This window comes from Rhamphochromis longiceps, linkage group LG15 (assembly GCF_057381845.1).
Source record: "Rhamphochromis longiceps isolate RC_006_pf linkage group LG15, R_longiceps_female_GT1.1, whole genome shotgun sequence".
NCBI lineage: Eukaryota > Metazoa > Chordata > Actinopteri > Cichliformes > Cichlidae > Rhamphochromis > Rhamphochromis longiceps.
In genome coordinates, this window is record NC_140571.1 from 17,154,133 (window position 1) to 17,173,954 (window position 19,822).

General features: G+C 40.6%; 1 protein-coding gene across 2 annotated transcripts; it reads left to right on the forward strand.

Annotated features, from left to right (window-relative positions):
* The first annotated feature begins 8,917 nt into the window (after positions 1 to 8,917).
* slc10a1 (solute carrier family 10 member 1) lies at positions 8,918 to 16,811 on the forward strand. Of its 2 annotated transcripts, XM_085382063.1 has the most exons (8): positions 8,918 to 8,950; positions 11,140 to 11,346; positions 11,435 to 11,521; positions 11,905 to 12,017; positions 14,276 to 14,480; positions 15,186 to 15,364; positions 15,485 to 15,684; positions 16,567 to 16,811. In XM_085382063.1, the coding sequence occupies exons 2-8, from the start codon at positions 11,158 to 11,160 to the stop codon at positions 16,626 to 16,628; spliced, it is 1,035 nt and encodes a 344-aa protein (XP_085238189.1). In that variant the 5' UTR covers positions 8,918 to 8,950; positions 11,140 to 11,157; the 3' UTR covers positions 16,629 to 16,811. The 2 variants fall into 2 exon arrangements, with proteins under 2 accessions (XP_085238189.1, XP_085238190.1); XM_085382064.1 differs by lacking the exon at positions 8,918 to 8,950 and having other exon boundaries at positions 9,254 to 11,346.
* The last annotated feature ends 3,011 nt before the right edge of the window (positions 16,812 to 19,822 follow it).

Sequence of the window (19,822 nt, forward strand, 5' to 3'; positions counted from 1 at the left end):
TCCGTCTTCATGCATGACAGCAAGAAGCCATCAAGCTGTGTATGTGCACCAAAATTGAATTTAAATTACCTCGAGGGATGGGTTATGTTATAGAATAATAAGATGATGAAGTAGATATAGCAAAAGTCAAAATTTTCTGCTGTCTCACCACACCCTTAATACTGTTTCTCACAGGCCTGAGCTGAGTTATGAAGTGTGGAGCACCATTACAGTTCACAGTGTTCAGGCTGCAGGAAGGTAGAGACACTGATTAACTATAGAAGAAGAAAAAACTATTAAAATCCAGGTATAAGGAAGACTTGGCTGTAATTACAGCTAGAAAAGATGATCTGTCCAGACTGAACCACCTTCCCCTCCCCCCCGTGTCCTTACAAGATTGGCCTGCTAAACCATTAAAATGCCCTCCTTTTGTCCCCTTGCAGCGTACTGGCATACTGGAAGAGCCCCAGTATGCAGACACCATTAGAGATTTTTTTTGTCCTTCTTGCCATTGTTGTTGGTGCATCACTTATGAAAAGGAGGAAGGGGGGGGGGGGGGGGGGGAGCACTGCAGTGCCAGATAAATGCTAGAAAAGTTTCACTACATCCTTAAACTGTCTTAGATGATATTACTGTAGATTATTCTTGTAAACTTTTATCAATAAATCAGTTAACTATACATTATCAGTGTTAATCTAAATGGAGCAAATGAAATACAGTATACTAATGTAATATGAAGCGTGACTGTACTTAAAAATAATCCAAACTCATTTCCTGAACCCCCCCCCCCCCCCCCCTCAAAAGAAAAAAGATAAAAGTAAATAAATAAGAGTAAGTAATGTCATCCACAGAGAGATAAGCATGTTTATCTCAACTGCGCAGCACTAATTAGTATATCAAAGTGCGTGGGTTATCAATTTTTATGATAAATACAAACTGGAAGAGAGTGCTGTCAATTGCAATGCCCAGCACTGTTGGATGAGCACATGGAAGGAAAAAGTAGGATTGTAATTAAATCATCAACAGCTGCAGCAATAAAGTGTGAAATAATAATTATGATCCAATGATTCAGTTACGAGCCCCTTAGTACTTCTCTGACCTGCTGCACCCATATACACAGTCTCACATGCTATGGTCCTCAGCTATGGGGCTGTTTCTGTCCCTCCAGCCCTATTTTCTTTATGTATTTTTGTTTATTTGAACTATTTTTCAATAGATATACAAATATAAGTTATTATTACAATAATATGATGTTAAGATTAAATATATTGTGTGCTATTGAAATAATTGAGATACTCAGGACTGCACAAGAGCATTCATCTCATGTTCAATGTTTTCTCCATGTTTTCTACCTAAATGTTATTTATGATTGCATATTCTGATTTTCTGTTTCCAATTCCAATTTCATAGGCATTAATGTACCCCCATACCATCAGAGATACGGGCTCTTGAACTGAGCACTGATAACAAATTAGATGGTCTTTCTTCTCTTTAGTTGAGAGGACATGGTGTCCACGTTTTTTTATTTGGAAAACATTTTTGCATCATATTCACACATTCATAGCCGTTAGTCTTGTACTTTTTTGGGTAAACATTGGCAATGTTGTTTTTGGATTCTTGTAGTACACATCCAAACATTTTTGAGATGCTTTGCTGCCATCAAATTTAAAATGTGGTAGTATTTTTCATGAAATAATAAAATGTCTCAGTTTAAATGTGATATATTTTCCATGTCGTGTTGTGAATAAAATATCGGTTTATGGGTTTTTGCAGATTATTGTATTCTGGGTTTCTTTGCATTTTATACAGCATCCCAACTCTTTTTGGAATTCAGGCTGTAGTACCACCAGTGTAAATTTAATAGGAACATTGTGTTCGCCATTTCGAAAAAGGACAGTTATTTCACATTATCACAGTTTCCCTCATTATGTAGAAAGCCTTTGATCAATAATTAGCATTGCAATTATTTATAAGAATTTGCTGTTTTTGCGGTCCTCATTATTGGATAACAACATGCTTTGGAAATGTGGCAAATGATTAAAATTACATGATATTAGAAAAAGTTTGTAGCATGTTAGGCTCTAGTGCCACAATTTATTATATATTTTTATTTGGCTGGATGTCGACATACTTTTCAAATATTCAAATTACAATTAAATTTAATGCTGTGCATCATGTTATAGTAGCGAGATAGGACTTGTGTGCTGCAAAAAACAGAATAAAGATAATTATTCTGTTTTTTGCAACAGTAACCAAAACAGAGGCCGTTTAGCATTTTTATCTTTCAAGCAGGTACGTTATGACTCACTGTGCCTGTCTCACAACAGAATGCAGTCTGTGCTGTATGTCAGCTGTAGATCCCTTCAAGTGATTTACAGTAAATGGTGTTGACTTTTTTGGAAATGCCAATCTCTGCTCTTTCTGCGTCATACTGGGACATCTTGCCAATTTGCTTCAATGGAGTATTACTGTTCTCCAGACTTTCTTTTTTATTTGCACGACATCCAGTACCTTGGATTACTGTGTCTAAAGAAGCACCTGTATATACAGTATCTCACGGGGTCCACGTGTTTTACTTAAACATCATTATATATATGAAATTTGTTCTATATACATATTTGAAAAATTTTATTAGTGTCTTGACTCAGATTGAATGTATCTCTATTCTATCTACATTTTAAATGCTTTTGTTATGATTTTTCTGTTTTCTTCATAAACAACTGGTCATGCAGGGTTAAGGGAAGGACGTGATTCTCACAGCGTAAAAGCTGACACAATTGATACAATAGGCCTGTAGTGTTTGGCCTGTTGATCTGTTGTAGTTGTTGCTGTTTAGAAGTTATTTTGATAATAAATGCAAATGCCATCCACCCATTCTCTTCCGCTTATCCGGTTCAAGGTCATGGGGAGTGGGAGTCTATTCTAGCTTCCATAAAGCAGGAGGCCGGATACACCCGAATGTATCCCGCCAGACACAGGGCTAATGCTATATAAAAATACACTAAATGAACTAAATAAGCTAAATGTTAATGTATTATACCAAAATCTCAGCCCACACCACTTTATAAGCTACTTTTGTGTTTATGTGTGTATCTTCTTCTTTTCAAATAAATAGAGCTACTCCACATGCTTCCCACAAGTCCATCGGCAACAGTGGAAACTCATCTTTTTTTTATTTTATTTATTTTATTTTTTTATTTTTTTGTGGTTGTCACAGTTACTCCTAGTAGTGTTTTATTTATTTTAAATCAGAGGAGACATTAATGGTTTCTGTAAATTTATGTTCAATTTATGACTCCAAAGGGACACAAGTGTGTTTGAAAGAGTTCTACTAGATGAAAAAATTTTCAGGGTCATATATCTGGTATTGTCTTTTTTTTTTTTTTTTTTTTTTTTGGCCTGTCCCGTTTGGCTCCCCCGCCCTCAGAACTGCCGTCCAAAGGCAAAGAAAGATGCCCAACGGATCCACCACACCAAACCGACCATCCCAGCCTTGCCGCAATGGTCCACCCGATTCACCCTTTATCGTTCACTCTATTTTCACTTACTGAATAAGGGACAGACTTGACTGGGGGAAAGAAGGGGAGAAAGAAAGAGGGAAAGAGAAACAGCTGAGAAGAGGGACGGGGGAGAAGGGCAAAAGACAAAAACCAACAGAACGGGCAGAGAAAAAAAAAATGCATATATCAATCACCTGGGTCACCTGCTGAGAAAGAAAAAAGAAAGCAAGCAGAAGAGAACAAGAGTAATAGAATAAACAACATCACAATGATATATGGGAATATGACAGTAAATACTAAATGTTAAACATTATTGTGCAGCACATAAGATCAACAGAACACAGTGTGCTTTGAGGTAGGAGCCAAAAAGGGTGTAGTTTGTGGGTGTGATCACCCGTGTGTACACCTGTGAGCATGGACGCGCTTGTTTTTTGTTTTTTAAAAGGTTCCTTCATGTAATAATCTGCTAGAGGGTGTGGGGGGGCCACAGCCCCGTCCTCCAGGGCATGAAGCAGGTGTGGAGGAGATCAAAACTCCAGACATCCAGAGGCCCCCAGAACACAAGAGACCAAGGAAGACCAACAGAGGGGCAGCTGCGCCACTGTCCCGGAAAGAGCTGAGGAGAGTCCCAGATGAGGGCTCACTCAGCAGCCGCGGAGCAGAAGCCAGGGGGAGTTGCAGTGACGCGCCCGTGAGCTCCGCCGGCAGCCAGCTGCGCCTGAGTGACCGAGCCCCAGGCCGAGAGGCCGGGGGCACCCCACCTCCGAAGTGGCCCGAGCGAGCCCCAGGCTCCAGGCCCCGATAAGCGGCCGCCAAGGAGTGAGCCGGTGTGTACCTGGACACAAAGAAGCACCAACGCACCGATGTCTGAGGGGGTCCGCCACTGGCAGGGGAAGTGGTGGTAGGGGGAGATAGGCCTCCAAACCTTGGAGGGCCTAAGATGTCCCCAGAGAGGTGGCGCCTGACACCCAACCTGACATATAGACACAGACATACAGGCACACACAGATACAAACATCCATTCCCACCCTCATGCTCTCATATGCACTTACTCCACACTCAACCAACGTGGAGACAGACATAAAGAGACGCTGTACACACGATCACACTCCCCAAGCGTACTCTACAAACCGGGTCTAGGTACCCTTGCCCCTGGAGGGGGGAACTGCACCCAGACCCAGGTGGTGTTTCCCTTTTCCCTGCGGTGGGGGGAGGCAGACCACCCCGACTCCGCAGCAGCAGGAAGGCTCCACACTCCAGACCGCAGTCGGACGGCCAACTCCTCCTCCTAGCCCCCCTGCTCCAGCAGGTCGCAGAGAATGGGGGTGAGAGAAGACTCCAAACCTCCCTCCACCCGCTCATTGTAGTGTTGATGCATGTGTGTTTTAAGGTGCATTTAAAACCCAGGAGGGCATGGAGCTACCTGCCAGAGAGCAGCAGGTAAGCGCATGGTCCCTCCTGCTGGCCCTCAATGTCTATGTGTATTTAAAATTGAGAGGTGGGCAACGATGCCAGGGGTGGGGTGTACACCCTGATGGTACTTTGGACTCCGTGTATCGTGCCCACCCCCAAGATCCTATATGTATGTGTAATGAGAGTGTGAGTAATGTGAATGTCTAAGTTGTGGGATAAAATTGAGGCAGAGGCAGCCAGAAGGGGACAGAGGGGGGGGTAGCCTCCTCTGCACCCTGGTGACATACCCCTACTCCAAGACCCTGCATGTGTGGGTGGTTGTGGAGGAGCGGGAAGAGGGAGGCAGCTGGAGATGGGGAGGGAAGGAAGGGAGGGGCAAGTGACCCCTCCCTGGGGCCAGCTCCCCCGCTGACCCCAGTAGGCACCCCCACACTCCGCGACCCGCCAGGGAAAGGGGGCCCAGGCCCATCCAGACCGGGGCCCAGTGCAGCAGCGCCGCCCGGCCCCACAGAGCCCGGGACAGTCCACCCAACCCCACCACAGAGAAAACTGCACCCACCCCACCATCCACTCATCTTCCAGACTACATAAGACAATAAACACCCAGGCTGAGATCTTCCTCCACCTCTCCTGTATCTCCCCCTCCTGCAGAGGGAGCTCCTGAGGAGAGGAAAGCTCCTGCAAGATGTGACAATCTCCCCCACCAGTTGAAGAGCCCCCCAGGTGGCTCGATGCACCGGCGGCACCCTGCTCCAGGGCTGGGCCCCCATGCACCCACCCGCCCACAACCCCGGCAACACACCAACCAGGACCCAAGCCCCGGAGGCCCGGTCCGGGTCCCAGCCCAGAGACGGAGCGCCCCCAGAACCTCACGCCCATCCCAGACCCATCTGGAAACTCATCTTTATCACAACTATAACCAAAAAACATCTTAAAGCATAAAGCAGGATGTACTGTTGTCATTTCAGAGCTACTTCTATCATTTTTGGCATGGAATTATGAGCTCTTGAAAGCCAGTGAGGAACTTGGCATCAGTATTCAGGTAACAATCTGTCAGCTGTACATAACTTGTGATCATGTGTGGAGTTTGTACCTGGCAGATGCTAATCTGCTGGCAAACCAGCAGGCAAAAAGGTATCATTGCAAGTATTTTTAGCAATAAAGCAAGACTGCAGACTCCTAATGACTGAATCATCTGTTTGTATTTTTAATGTTCTACTTTTGATAAATTCTGACATTTTAAGCATTAAAAGCCCATTTCGGGTGCATCATTCCTCATCTAAAAGCAGAGACCTCTTCTTTCTGTATGTTTGTTCAGCCACTCGTCATCTGTTGAAATTTGTTTTTAAATATGCAACCCCCTGGATATGTTAAGATGGTGTTTCTGTGATTACAGCATTGTGTTCAGACAAAGGGCTGCAAATTCTTTTTTTTATTTATACTCTGTGACTCATTGTGGTCCATAACCAACGGGGCAAACAGAAAACATCTTTGGGAATCTTCCTCAGGGATTTCCACAATGTCAACTCTTTCACAGATGTTCATCTTCAAAGACACAATGCCTCTTGCTTTAAAGGGCTAAGCCAGCAAGGACACACAAAAAGAAAACAAAGACACTTTTTGACTTCATAAAGTTAGAGGAAGTTATTAGTTACCAGTTCATTCAGATTTATTTTTTATTTTTTACATTTCCATTGCAGAAGCTCCTAGATGAGCTTCACCTCTTGAGGTGCTGAAGTCAGTTGTGCACTAGATAATAATAATGGATTGGATTTATATAGCGCTTTTTAAGGCACCCAAAGCGCTTTACAATGCCACTATTCATTCACTCTCACATTCACACACTGGTGGAGGCAGCTACGGTTGTAGCCACAGCTGCCCTGGGGCAGACTGACAGAAGCGAGGCTGCCATATCGCGCCATCGGCCCCTCTGGCCAACACCAGTAGGCGGTAGGGTAAGGTGTCTTGCCCAAGGCAAGACACCACCTGATGAAGCCAGCTCGCACTTGAGAGGTTCAAAGCGCTGGGAATGAGAATCAGCACCTCCAAGTCTGAAGCCACGGTCCTCATCTGGAAAAGGGTGGAGTGCCCACTTCAGGTCAGGGATGAGTTACTGCTCCAAGTGGAGGAGTTTAAGTATCTCGGGGTCTTGCTCACGGGTGAGGTGAGAGGGGAGCGGGAGATCAACAGACGGAGTGGTGCTGTGACTGCAGTGATGTGGACACTATAGTTGTGTCCAAATTCATGGGCTGCATCCTCCTGAGGACCCGGCTCTCACGGTCTACGTGGGCCGGGTCCTCAGATGGTCGGGTAGGCCGGAAGTAAACGGCTGTGAAATTGGACAGTCTAACCTTCAGATTTGTGTCACCGCTGTCTTGGTGGAGTTTAATCAACTCAGCCGTCTGCTCTTTGCTATCTAAAATATAACAGGACACTGGTGTAAATTCTCGACTGTCTCACACTTCTGTTTAATCAGTTTTCTATTTGATGTTTATTCAGCTGTGTGAAAACCACCCGAGGGATAATTAAGTTTTATTTTATCTAATCTAATCTAACAACTTTAATCTCAGCCAAACTGATTCACTCATGAACAAATAAAACACTGAAAAAAGCCAAACAATAACATTTTTAGGTTGTCTAAGTGACTTATATATTACGTTTAACCTGAGTAGCGGAAGTCTGCGGTGATCTGAAAATGATGTGCCGGGAGTTGTGCCGTTCTCGGCAGCTCTAGTGACCCTCGAGCTCCCGGCTAGCTATCGAGCTGGCGGATAACAGACGTCTCCGAAAATGTCAGAGCACTTTTGCAAATATGCGATATCTTCATAAACTGAGCAGATATTTGAAGTTTACACAGCTACATTCTCGCCTGAAAATATGTTAAAAGTTTATTTTGTGACCCAGAAAGAGTAATAAGAGTAATATTAAAAACTTAGTAGCAGCCGCATTGTTCAAAACTGGAATTGGCTGGGCCGCGCTATGAGTTCTGGGATATGGTGGGCCATGAAGGATACACCCGACCCATCCTTCAAATTCTGGGAAAAGGAGGACGCATTTTTCGGCTGCATTCGGAGGAGTCTACGAATTTGGACAGCCGTCGTCGCGTTGCTGTGGCATAATCGGCCTACAAATGCAGCCTCAGGAGGATGCAGCCCATGAATTTGGACACGACCTATACCAGTCTGTCCTGGTGACGAGAGAGCTTAAAAGTAGCTGGTAGCTGACAGGGATGCCTACTGGGTGAGGCATGTCCCCCCAGGTGGAGGTCCCTGAGCAGGCCCAGAAGAGAGAGATTACATGTCTCGGCTCTCATCTCTGAATGTCTTGGTGTTGGGCTTTCCTTCAACAACAACAACTACAACAGCTCAACAGGCCAAACCCTACAAACCACTGCCCCATCCCTTTCTGCCTCAAATATTTGTCAGTAATTCTAAAATTTTAAGCACTAAATGACCATTTTTGGTGCATTATTTTTCATCTACAAGCAAAGCCTCACACAGGCATGTCTTTTTCTGGATATTTGTTCAAAATGCAACCCCCTTGTTCCTTCAATTACAGCTAATCAACAGGATACGCAGAAAACATCTTTGGGGACTCTTCGAGGAATTCCACAGTGCTGACTCCTTCACAGATGTTCACTGTCAAAGACACAATGCGTTCTTATCGGATTCATTCTTTGAATCAGATAAGATTCAAAGAATCTTATCAAAGAATCTTATCTTGCTGATCTGATTCATTCAAAGAATGAATCAGATCAGCAAGGACCCACAAAAACAATACATGGACACCTTTTGATTTTCTAAAGTTAGAGAAAGTTATTCGTTAATAGTTCAGTCTTTTTTTGTTTGTTTGTTTCTTATCGTTTTTCATTACAGAAACTCCCGGAGGAGATTGTTTTCTCTTAAAGTGCTGTAGTCAGCTGTGCACTAGATGGCACCTCTGCGCAAACAGAAGCCTCCATGTGTCATTTGTTACAGATAACAGGAGTGTCAACACAAAAGAGTTGATTTAATGACAAAGAGACGAGAGACGAGGAAAGGAAGAATCTGTCCCAGAAGGTAAAGAAAGCACTGAATACAGCAATACATATATATATTCAATTTAAAACTGCAGCTGTTCATTTCTTGGAAATCATCTTGAGAATTTTCCTAATTTCTTCTTTTTCCTACTTTCTGCAGACTGACCTCTATATTTAGGTGTGCAATTTTCACCTTCAGCACAGTCAAAAAGTAATGCTTGACACCTTTATGGAGCTTTGCTGTGCTGTAGGGTTTTTTTTTCCCCCAAACATGTTCTTGTTTATATGAGCAGAAAACAGAGATGTGCAATCTTGTGAAAGTAATTTGTGTGCACACAGCATGTGAGCATGCCAGCAGGGAGGATGTGGTTGTCACATGGAGATGGAGGCATGCTGGAGTTTGAGGTTTGAAACAAGCAAATGCTGCATGTTGTTGTGCATTAATGCACAGATTAACTAGATTTAAGTGACTTTCAGCGAGACATATGCTTTGTTTAGCTAACTATGCCATGTTAAACACGTTTTATCCAAGTGTTTTTGGTTAAATGTCAAGCACTGTACTTTTAAATGACTTTAAACTCCTTCATCTTCTTGTAAACACAAAATAAGTCATTTTATATGACTGTGTATGCAGCACTGTGTGTGCTATAAAAACAGGATGGTATAAGGTGTGTAGGCTGCAGCAGCATTACCTCAAACACAGTAAGGGAATTCAAAGGAGTTTCAAAGTCTGAACATCTACAGCACATGTAATGATTACATTAAATGGTCTCAGGCCCATATAATGTGTACTATGACCTGTACAACTACTATCTCAAAACAGGGAACTTATCTCAGGTCCACACAACATCGAGCTTTCTGGGAAAGTAAACAAAGTAGAAACCGTTAAGAGCGATTCAGTGAGGAATGAGACCCCTTTATTTGACTCTCTGATCTAGTTTTATAATTTATTTTCATATATTTTATTTAAGTGAACAAAACTAACTGATATTAAACACCTTTTTCAAGAGGAGTGCACCATAAAGCAGCTTCAACCTATCGAGGATTTCTCTGCATTAACTAGCTCAATAAAACTTAAAATTATCCAATTAGAGAACTTGAATTCCATCGTAATTATTAAGGTTTGTTTTTGCTTCAATCTCTGTGTATGCTCACATACAACAGAGTGTTTGATGGACAAAGGATACTCCTTTAAAGATGACAGTGTTCATATTCAGGGCTGAAAGCATCAATGGTTTCTAAGAGGAGTAATGGAGGCTGTTTACATCCACTGTGACTGACCATCGCTGAACAGAGACATTGTCTTATGACAACAGCTATCAGCCATCTACGATACAATCTTGCGAACCTTTTCCACTCACACCTAGCCTCTAGTGATCTCAAGAAGTCACATGATAGGGTGGGGCAAAGTCTGGTTTCACCCTTAACCCTCTAGCATTTTAATGAGCCATGCCTTGTTTCACACCTTGGCTCATGTGATGATCCACATGATTACTAGTAGGTCAATGACCACCCCTAAATAGGAAAACCTACATTAGGAGATTAATACCTGGGCCTATCCTCCTTTGGGCTTTAGAACTGAAGAAGCCTCTTGGATGAGAAGTGAAACATCCTCACAAACTTAAAGAAGGCCGGTTACCGCTTATTTTAAGCTCTCAAGGTTATAATGACCTGGATGACTGAGACCACACAGATGTGTTTAATGCTTCATTTCACTCTTCTGTCACTGAAATTGAACAGAATGAATGCTAAACAGAACAAACCTTTCATGGAAAAACATTGAAAATAAAAATGCAGGTCCTGCAAATAAGGCAGTTGTTAATCTTGGTGATAAATATGCCAATATACATATCATTAGCAATCTGACACGTTCAACTTGTTAAACGTTAACCTCCATACATTTGGAGGTTAAAGTTGCTCATTCATTGACCTGACTTTATTTTGCTTCACAGTGCATCACTCTGGCCTAATGAGCAGCAAACATAGTACCAACTGCAAAACCTGCAAAAAGCCAAAGTTAACTGTCACGGACTGCATTGCACACAACACCAAATCCATTGTGCAAGACTCACGGTTAAAACAGCTACAATTCCAACCAAATGCACCATAAATATTAGAACAGTCACACTGACTGAAATTTAATGCACCTCTTCTGTCCTCAGGATACAAAATTCTTTGAATGAGCCTGCAAAAGTCAGCCTGCTCTATCATTTGATTTTCCACTCACAGCTCTGATTTGAAGGCACCATGGACCACACAGTGGATATTATCTCCGATCCAGATCCGTGGCTCAACAACACAAATGCAAACAGCACCTCCAGTTACATGCCTACCATGTCACCAGTAATGGACAAAACCATCAACATAATTATGATAATTGTCTTATTTGTGACCATGGTTTCACTGGGATGCACCATGGAGGTGTCCAAGATCAAGGTGACTACAGCAAGTTCAGTTTCATATGTGAGCTAAATGTAAGGAGACAATCTTATGCTAATGTGAACTTTTCTTCTTCTGTTTCCAGCATCATATGAGAAAACCTAAGGGGGTGGCTATCGCAGTCGTGGCTCAGTATGGCATAATGCCTCTCACAGCTTTTTTCTTAGCTAAGGTTGGTACTGATGCAAAGTGAAATAAGAGTATAAACACTACAGTAAGAAAGGCAGTAGGCATAATATGTTTGTACTGGAAAATATTTGTGTTCCTGTTTTTTCTTTACTTCATTTTTAATTGTCATTTCTAATGTTAGTAGCGCTAAAACAGTAAAATAAAGTATTTTCTGTTTTTTTCTGAATATATAAAATGGTCATTTAATCTGTTCACTGATTAAGAATTTATTCATGAACTATGACATTAACTGCAGAGGAATCATCAGTAATTAAAAAAAGTAATTAAAGAAAATGCTAAAGGTATTCTTAGTGCACATTTGTGTCATTATGAGATCTTGCTTTTGTTGCTTTTGCATATGAGGTTACTATGATTATTGCGTTACAGCTGTTTAAGTTGGCTGAAATAGCAGCTGTGGTGATTCTGATCTGTGGCTGCTGTCCCGGAGGAGCTCTCTCCAACATCCTGGCTTTGGCTCTTCAGGGCGACATGAACCTCAGGTACACAAACAGAAAATATTTAGCTACAAAACTGTTAATGCATTGGGTTTTTTCTTAAACGATCAAACGCACAAAGACATAAATCCTTAGAGATTATTAGTCTTTATTTTATTTGTAAAATTCAAAACCCCTTACTGCGGGAGGAAGTGCATTCCTAAATGGTTTGCTGTTAAAATCTCACATTTTTTAGGTATCTTCTTCTGACACCTCCGAATCCAGATGGTTTAATTTTCTTTGAAACAACTTTAAATATCACACAAGTTAAAGACACAAACCTGAAACCGTTTGTGTTTATTTAAATTCAGTTCTGGGAAAAGATATGCAATAAACTGTTTTTTTTTTAAGTTAAGCAACCTCATCCGTCTTGTTATCGTACCGCTGATAATCATAATACACCTTGCAGTCTGAAAAGCAGTGATACACGTTATTAGAAATGAATGTCTTACAGATCATCAACATTTTATCATAACAGAGCGACACCTAGGCGTTATACTTTCACTCGGCTAGCCTTTCACCTCGTCTCTTATCTCTCCCTTATGAAGCAACAGGTGGTTACTTTAGGCTTCGAGACAGTCCTCCTTTATCTGATATGTGAGGACCTCGTTTGGCCTGTTGCTCTTAAACATGATCAGTGAGGACAGACTGTGGGCAATGAGGGCAAAGAATGCAGATTGTTTCAGTCACTACAAGCTTGTTATCTTGTTATATAACCAAGTGCCTGGAAGAACATCGTTATCTCACACAACCCCACTAATGTTTTATGAATTAGAATTTTTGTTTTTGTTTCATTTGGGAACAAGAAAATGACCACTGACAAAACAGGAACTCTGATCAACAAAGGAATGTTAACAAGAGCGTAATGGCATGTACTAGAGTTGCATAACACAGTGTAGCAGCCAACCTTGTAACAATTAGTTGGCAAGCATGTCATGGGCTCCCAAACCAGCAAAAATAACACAAGCAATGTTTCGGCAGGATATGAGGAATTTCCAGTTAGGCAGGGTTTTGGAAGTAATGCATGAGGCTCCCAAACGGTGAGCTGCTCACAAGAGGAAAAGTGGGAAAACTGGACTGTGCTTTTGATAGCATGTAGAAATAAGAGGAACATCCACTCTGCGATCTTAACAATTAACATAAGGACTGCTCTTGGCTTCTAGAGACCTTGCTGCTTAATTTAGACATGATATTCAATTCAATTCAATTCTATTTATGTGCCAAATCACAACAACAGTCACGTCAAGGTGCTTTATATTGTAAGGTAGACTGTACAATAATACATACAGAGAAAAACCCAAGAATCATTTGATCCCTATGAGAAAGCACTTTGGTGACAGTGGGAAGGAAAAACTCCCTTTTAACAGGAAGAAACCTCCAGCAGAACCAGGCTCAGGGAGGGGGGACATCTGCTGGGACCAATTGGGGTGAGAGAAGGAAGACAGGATAAGACATGTTCTGGAAGAGAGCCAAAGATTAATAATAAGTATGATTCAGTGCAGAGAGGTATATTAACACATAATGAGTGAGAAATGTGACTGAAGAAACACTCAGTATGATATGAAGTCTTTCCACTGGGCTCTTGCTTGCTATTTGTAAAAACTGCTTTTCTTCAGTCAAATTTTACCTCATCTAGATTATAATATTTTCAATTTTCAATTCACTTTTTGTAAAGGGGAATTAAAGTCCAGAGCATTCAATTTCTGGTAAAACGGGAATGTTTCGCAGTGGATTTTTGTTGCCTTTTTGCCTTGAAACCCTAAGTAATGTACACATGGCTGCACAAATATTCTTCTTCTACTATTTCTTGTTGTTGTTCATATTAATTATTTTTTTCTTCTCATTGCTTGGCTTAACCTCAGAATACTGATACTGAATACACATTATTTATGTTGTATGTAAACACATCTGAGACAGAAATATAGTCTTTCTGCAGTTTAGAAAGAGACAGTATATTTCTTCCACATTGGTTTCTCTTCATTGGCTCATAGGGGGTCATCTGATTGCAGGGTCTTTACCTTGCAAAATAAAGCACCTTGAGGTAACTGTTGTTGTGATTTGGCACTATATAAACAGAATGTATTTAACCTCTGGAACAGTCAGAATTTGTGCAACCTGTTCGTGTTGTGTTTATGAAGTGTCTCACACTATGATAAATTTTGAATGCATTTTGTCAACATAATGCTGAGAAGGAAATTTTGAGCATTATGGTGCTACAAAAAGATAAAAGCTGTCATGGTCTCACGCTTATCTTTTTCCTTCAGCATCGTGATGACCTCTTGCTCAACGTTGCTGGCTCTTGGTATGATGCCTCTCCTGCTCTACCTCTACTGTCAGGGTTTCTCCGACCTGCAGAATGCTGTCCCTTATGTTGAAATTATCGTATCACTGGTCATGATCCTGGTGCCGTGCGGCATTGGCATCATCATCAATACCTACAGGCCGCAGTACTCAAAGATCATCACAAAGGTCTGTGCATACTCACAAGAGTCTGAAGGTTGGACAGATCACTAGAACTGATAAACAGTGTTGATTAACTGGCACAGAGATGTTTATCAGTACATCATCAGTCAAAACTTTCTTACATCAATCAAGTGTTTGATTTTGTGTGTCACATGTTTTAAATGAATCTTTCTCATTTTTCTCACATCACATGACTACCCAGTGAGTCCTAAAGAGTTCTTTGGACCAGGGTGGTATATAGGTAACTAGGTCAATGTGAACCAGTACATGATTTAGAGAATGGTGTTCTGGTTTTTGGATGGTAAAGGATCTCTGTATCACTTCGAAATCAGAAATCAGGCTTCACTATTTGTTACTGGATCGGCTTATTTTTGGTTTTGATCTTTTTATTGGATCTGTTGACAACAGAGTCAGGTCCTTAAGTTTTTCAACAGTCATTTTTTGTAGTTTTGCATCTGTACACAATCATGGTGGGTTTTAAATCAAGCAATCAAGTTGTGACTCAAGTCAGACTTTCAGCTTTAATTAAAAAAAAAGTAATTACCTTAACTGTTTACTACTGTGGTCAAATACAAGTTCAGCTCACAATGTTTTATCTGCCACATTTGTTATGAAGTAAAAGGGAATACGCCTCATTTTGCCTTAAAATGCTTGTCAGTCAACTGTCAAATTGCTATGGAGTTGATTTGTTTCGTGTCCTGCTGTTTGCAGGTAGGCCTAATTATAATGATGATTTTTATTGTGGTGATCGTCACCTTAACCAACATTGGAATCGGAAGAGTCATGCTGACTGTGCTGTCTCCTCCGCTCTTGGCCATCGCTGCTCTCATGCCTTTGATAGGCTACTCCTTTGGATATGTCCTCTCTGCGATCTTCAGACTCAGCCAGTCGTAGGTTCTTTGGCTTAATTCAGTCATCGAGTCAAGTCAAGGCAATCACATCAAAGATGAAAGAATTATGAGCCTTTCTGTTTATATTCATGACTCATGAACATGTGTGTCTGTCACCAGGGAGCGGAGGACCGTTTCTGTGGAAACAGGCTGTCAGAACATCCAGCTGTGCATCACCATATTGAAGATAGCTTTCCCCCAGGAAGTGATAGGCCCTCTGTTTCTGTTCCCAATGATCTATGGGTCTTTTCAGGTGACGGAGGCATTGGTGCTCGTCGTGCTGTTCAGGTGCTACCGAAGGTTCACGAAAAAGGAGAAAGGTACATCAGGTTATCTAAGGCCTTTTATGACACAAGAAAAAACATGGGGAACAAACAGGGAGAGTAAACAAGAATAAGTTCAGCCTTGACCCTTTATAGTGTTGATGATTAATAACAGTTGTTAGTGGGCATTAATCTAAGCAAGGCAGATTTGATGTAAGCTTTTATTTTGTAGGTTATAGAGACCAATCTTGAACCTCTAATGACATACCCTCATTTGTTTCCTCATTTAATAGCATCAAAACTGACCTTTTATAAAGGTACATAGAACATAGAGGGGTGTTTATTCTACTGTATATAATTTCCTTGTTATTCATCTGAACTAAAGATATTAAATATAAAACAGACTGGAGTCTGAATTACAAGTATGAGATCTTAGAATAACTTTTGTTAGTTTTTAAAACAAAGGCTGTTGTAAATGTTGGGAAGGACCAGTTTATACTTTAGTCATGCTGAAACACTGAAACAAGACTTTTCACCTTAAAAAAACAAAAAAACAATGTCACTAAAAATATAAGGTATGAAGGCTCTAATACAAACAGTAAAGCCTTGCATTTGTGTTTTTTAAAAATTGGAAGAATAGTGTTAAAAATACTTTTTGATGTGTAGCGCAAGGGAAAGCTGGACTTTTTTCCACAACATACTTTTTGACTTCTCATTACAGTAAAGCACAAATATAATTTTTCTGTCCTGTCAGCCAGCATGAAGTAGCTCTCTTAAACACTGTTGGTGCTTTTTTCTGCTTCCATGTGTCAAAATTGGCCTATTTTTTATGTAGATGAATATCCAGACCACAGAGTTTCATATTTCACCACAAGTTGATCAACTTTTGTGCAAGATCTCGGTTTGTGTTTATAATGGATCTGCTTATTTGACTCACAGAGACTTACCAGCCTGCGGTCACTGAAGAGGAGCTGAAAGAGACGACTGAGGGGACTGTGTGACCTCAATCACCACCCATGTATTGTACAGCCTACAGCTGACTAAACAAACAGAAAAATGCACAGCCGTATAGCTGGTCTTGATTTTTATACTGTATTGTGATCTGAAACCTCTAAGTGCATTAGAAACTTCAGTTTTTTATTGGTTAAGTCTATTGTCTTTCTACACCATGCAAACATCATCATAGTTTTGACTGAAAATAAAATCTTCATGTACAAAAATGTATTTTTACAAACTCATTTGAAGACTACATTTAAAAGTCTGCAATCTACACATGAATCCCAAATAAAAGCACAGCCACGCAATATAATGCAAGAAGGAACAGCATCCTTTAGTCAGTCGTAACTATGGCCATAAAAAGCATGAACATATGTGATTGCAACATTATAATTGCAAACATGTGCTGCTGCTAGTCCATTCAGAGCTTTTATTGTCACCAAGAGGGCCGTCTTCGTAAGCTGGAAAACAAAAAACAACTTGGACTTCTTACAGTGGAAGAATCTCTTTCTTTAGATCCTTGGAAAAAGCTCAACAAGTTCAACAAGAAATAATCAGTTATCATCAGTAAACTAACACATGTTTTTCCATTGCATAATGTGATTGCAATTTGATGATTGATGATTTTGCAGAGTGGTTTGTGATGAATCATCTGCTGAATGTAAATAAGACCAGAGAGATTGTGATCAGCTTCAGAAGGAAGAGGACAGCTACAGAACCCATCACTGTCCTTGGACAGGATGATGCTGTGGTGTGACACAGGTATCATAGAGTATGTGTATAAGGAAGGCAAGGAAACGAATTTCTTAATTTAGAGGAGCTTATTGGGTAATAGTTGAGTAAAGGTCTCACTGATGTTAAACACGTTTTCAAGAGAGACCTGAGAGCTGCACCATGAAGCAGGTTCAGGTTAAAATCCCCAGTTATCAACTTCTTATTACTTGTTATCACTGGCTTCATGCTTCACATAAAACAGGGTGGCCTGTCGTTGGACTGTCATGTCTGCAACTTAAAAGAAACGGTGATAGAAGAATATGAGAGACATCAAGACAGCAAAACTGGATGCAGGACTGCTTTTTCTGGCCTGCTGGAGGGGAGGTGATTCAAGGTGACTCATTTTCTACATTGAATATTCACTATAATACCTCAAGTGTATGAGTTTTATTAACTGTAATACCAGCAATGTACAAAATATTTGTCAGAAATCTTTGGCAAATTAAAAAAAAAAAAGTGGAGGACAAGAGAAAACTGCAGCGGATGGTGAGGGCGGCAGAGTGGGCAACTGCCACTTCACTAACCCCCCTCAGAGTAGGGCTGTGCGATATGACCAAAATCTCATATCCCGATATAAAACATCTATCGTCCAATAACGATATAAATCACAAAAATGTAACATTTTCTGTAAATTCGGTGAATCTCGGGTAGCTGAAGTGTTTCCAGCTGGGCATCGTGCACTGTAAAATGTAATATTGTGTTTAATTAAAAATATTAAAAAGGCTGAACTTAGTTTTTATCAATTTGTTATTAGAACTCGATTTAAATAAGTTACCAGTACTTTTTATGCAAACACGCTGATAAACTCAATTTATTTGAGTTGTCTTAACTTAGAAAAACTAAGTAAGATGGAAGTTTTGCTTCTCAGTGCGGAAGGATGAAAGATGTGTTTTGAAAATGCCACGTGACTACCGTCCTCCTCCCTCTCGGATCAGTTCGCATGTTCATGGTGCCAGAATTTGTTATGGAATATGTTGAGCAAACCTGGAAAAGCGTCAGCTCAAGATATTATTGTTGTCATTGCTGTGGATCTTTACCTGATACACTGACTTGGCGAGTAAATGTTTACTCTTATTCAAACTGATTTTGTGGCTTCTCTTAGTTTAGCACCAGGTTTATAATCTTGTTAGCTAGTTAGTGTTAGCCTACACTGTTCCAAAAATAGTAATGTCAAATGATTTTACTGTGTATTTTACAGATGTGTACTGTTTTTCTAGAATATCATTACATTTACATAAGTAGACTGTGATCTGACACGTCAAATGTAAAATAACACAACATCACTGTAAATGTAATAAAACACAATTTACTTGTTTGTTAAATATATTTTGTTGTACATATGCATATTTAGATTGTAAAAATACATCCAGAAATGTCTCCCATCATGCCTTGGGACATGTGCTGCTGTTTAGATGTTCTTGTTTTATTGTTTATGGTTACGTTACTTTAAACCGTTATCTTGAATGTTGTGTTTACGCCGTGGTGCAGAGTCACTGACAGTTGTTGTTTTGTAGAGAGAGTGCTGTACCATGAGTGACTTCTGTTGTACTGTTGTTGAACATTGAGGCACATTGTAGCACCGTAAGTGTTTTATTAAGGAGCTCCCCCTACCAGCTTGGAGTTAAATAACAAGCTCAAGCTCTCTCTTTGAGCTTCTTTGTTAAGATTTCTCTGCATGCCACAATGTAAAACATTGCATGGCCACGCTGTGCTAATTATATGTATTGAAAAAGAAATGTAGAGGTAGGAATTGCAATTAATATAAATAACATGACGCTAAGCATCGGCCAATGAATGTGAACTAACAACAAGGTTGCGGGTAACGCTGCGACCGTAGGAAAAAACCCTAATATGAAGGTATTTTTCTGTGCATTTTACAGTAATGTTCTGTTCTTCTAGAATATCATTAAAGTTACGTAAATAGACTTTGACTTCACATTTTGAATGTAAATTAACACTAAATCACTGTAATGTAATACAACATAATTGTCATGATTATTAAATGTATCTGTCTGTACATATGCATATTTAGAATGTTAAAATACATTCACAAATGTATCATGATCTCACAAATATCTGTCCGTTATTTGAAAGATCGAATTCAAATGTAATGCTATGGAAAAGTATATAACATGATCCCTATAAGCTTGTGTTACATCACATAAGTATTATTATCGTTGCGAATTAGGCCGTTCGTGGCTCAAGAGTTGGCAGTTCGCCTTGTGATCAGAAGATTGCCGGTTCGCGCCCCGGCTCGGACACTCTCCGTCGTTGTGTCCGTGGTCAAGACTCTTCACCTACCGCCTACTAGTGATAACCAAAGGGGCCGATGGTGCGATATGGCAGCCTCGCCTCTGTCAGTCTGTCCCAGGGCATGCAATCAATTATTACTTAAACCAGCTGTTAACTGTATATTTCTGTACAT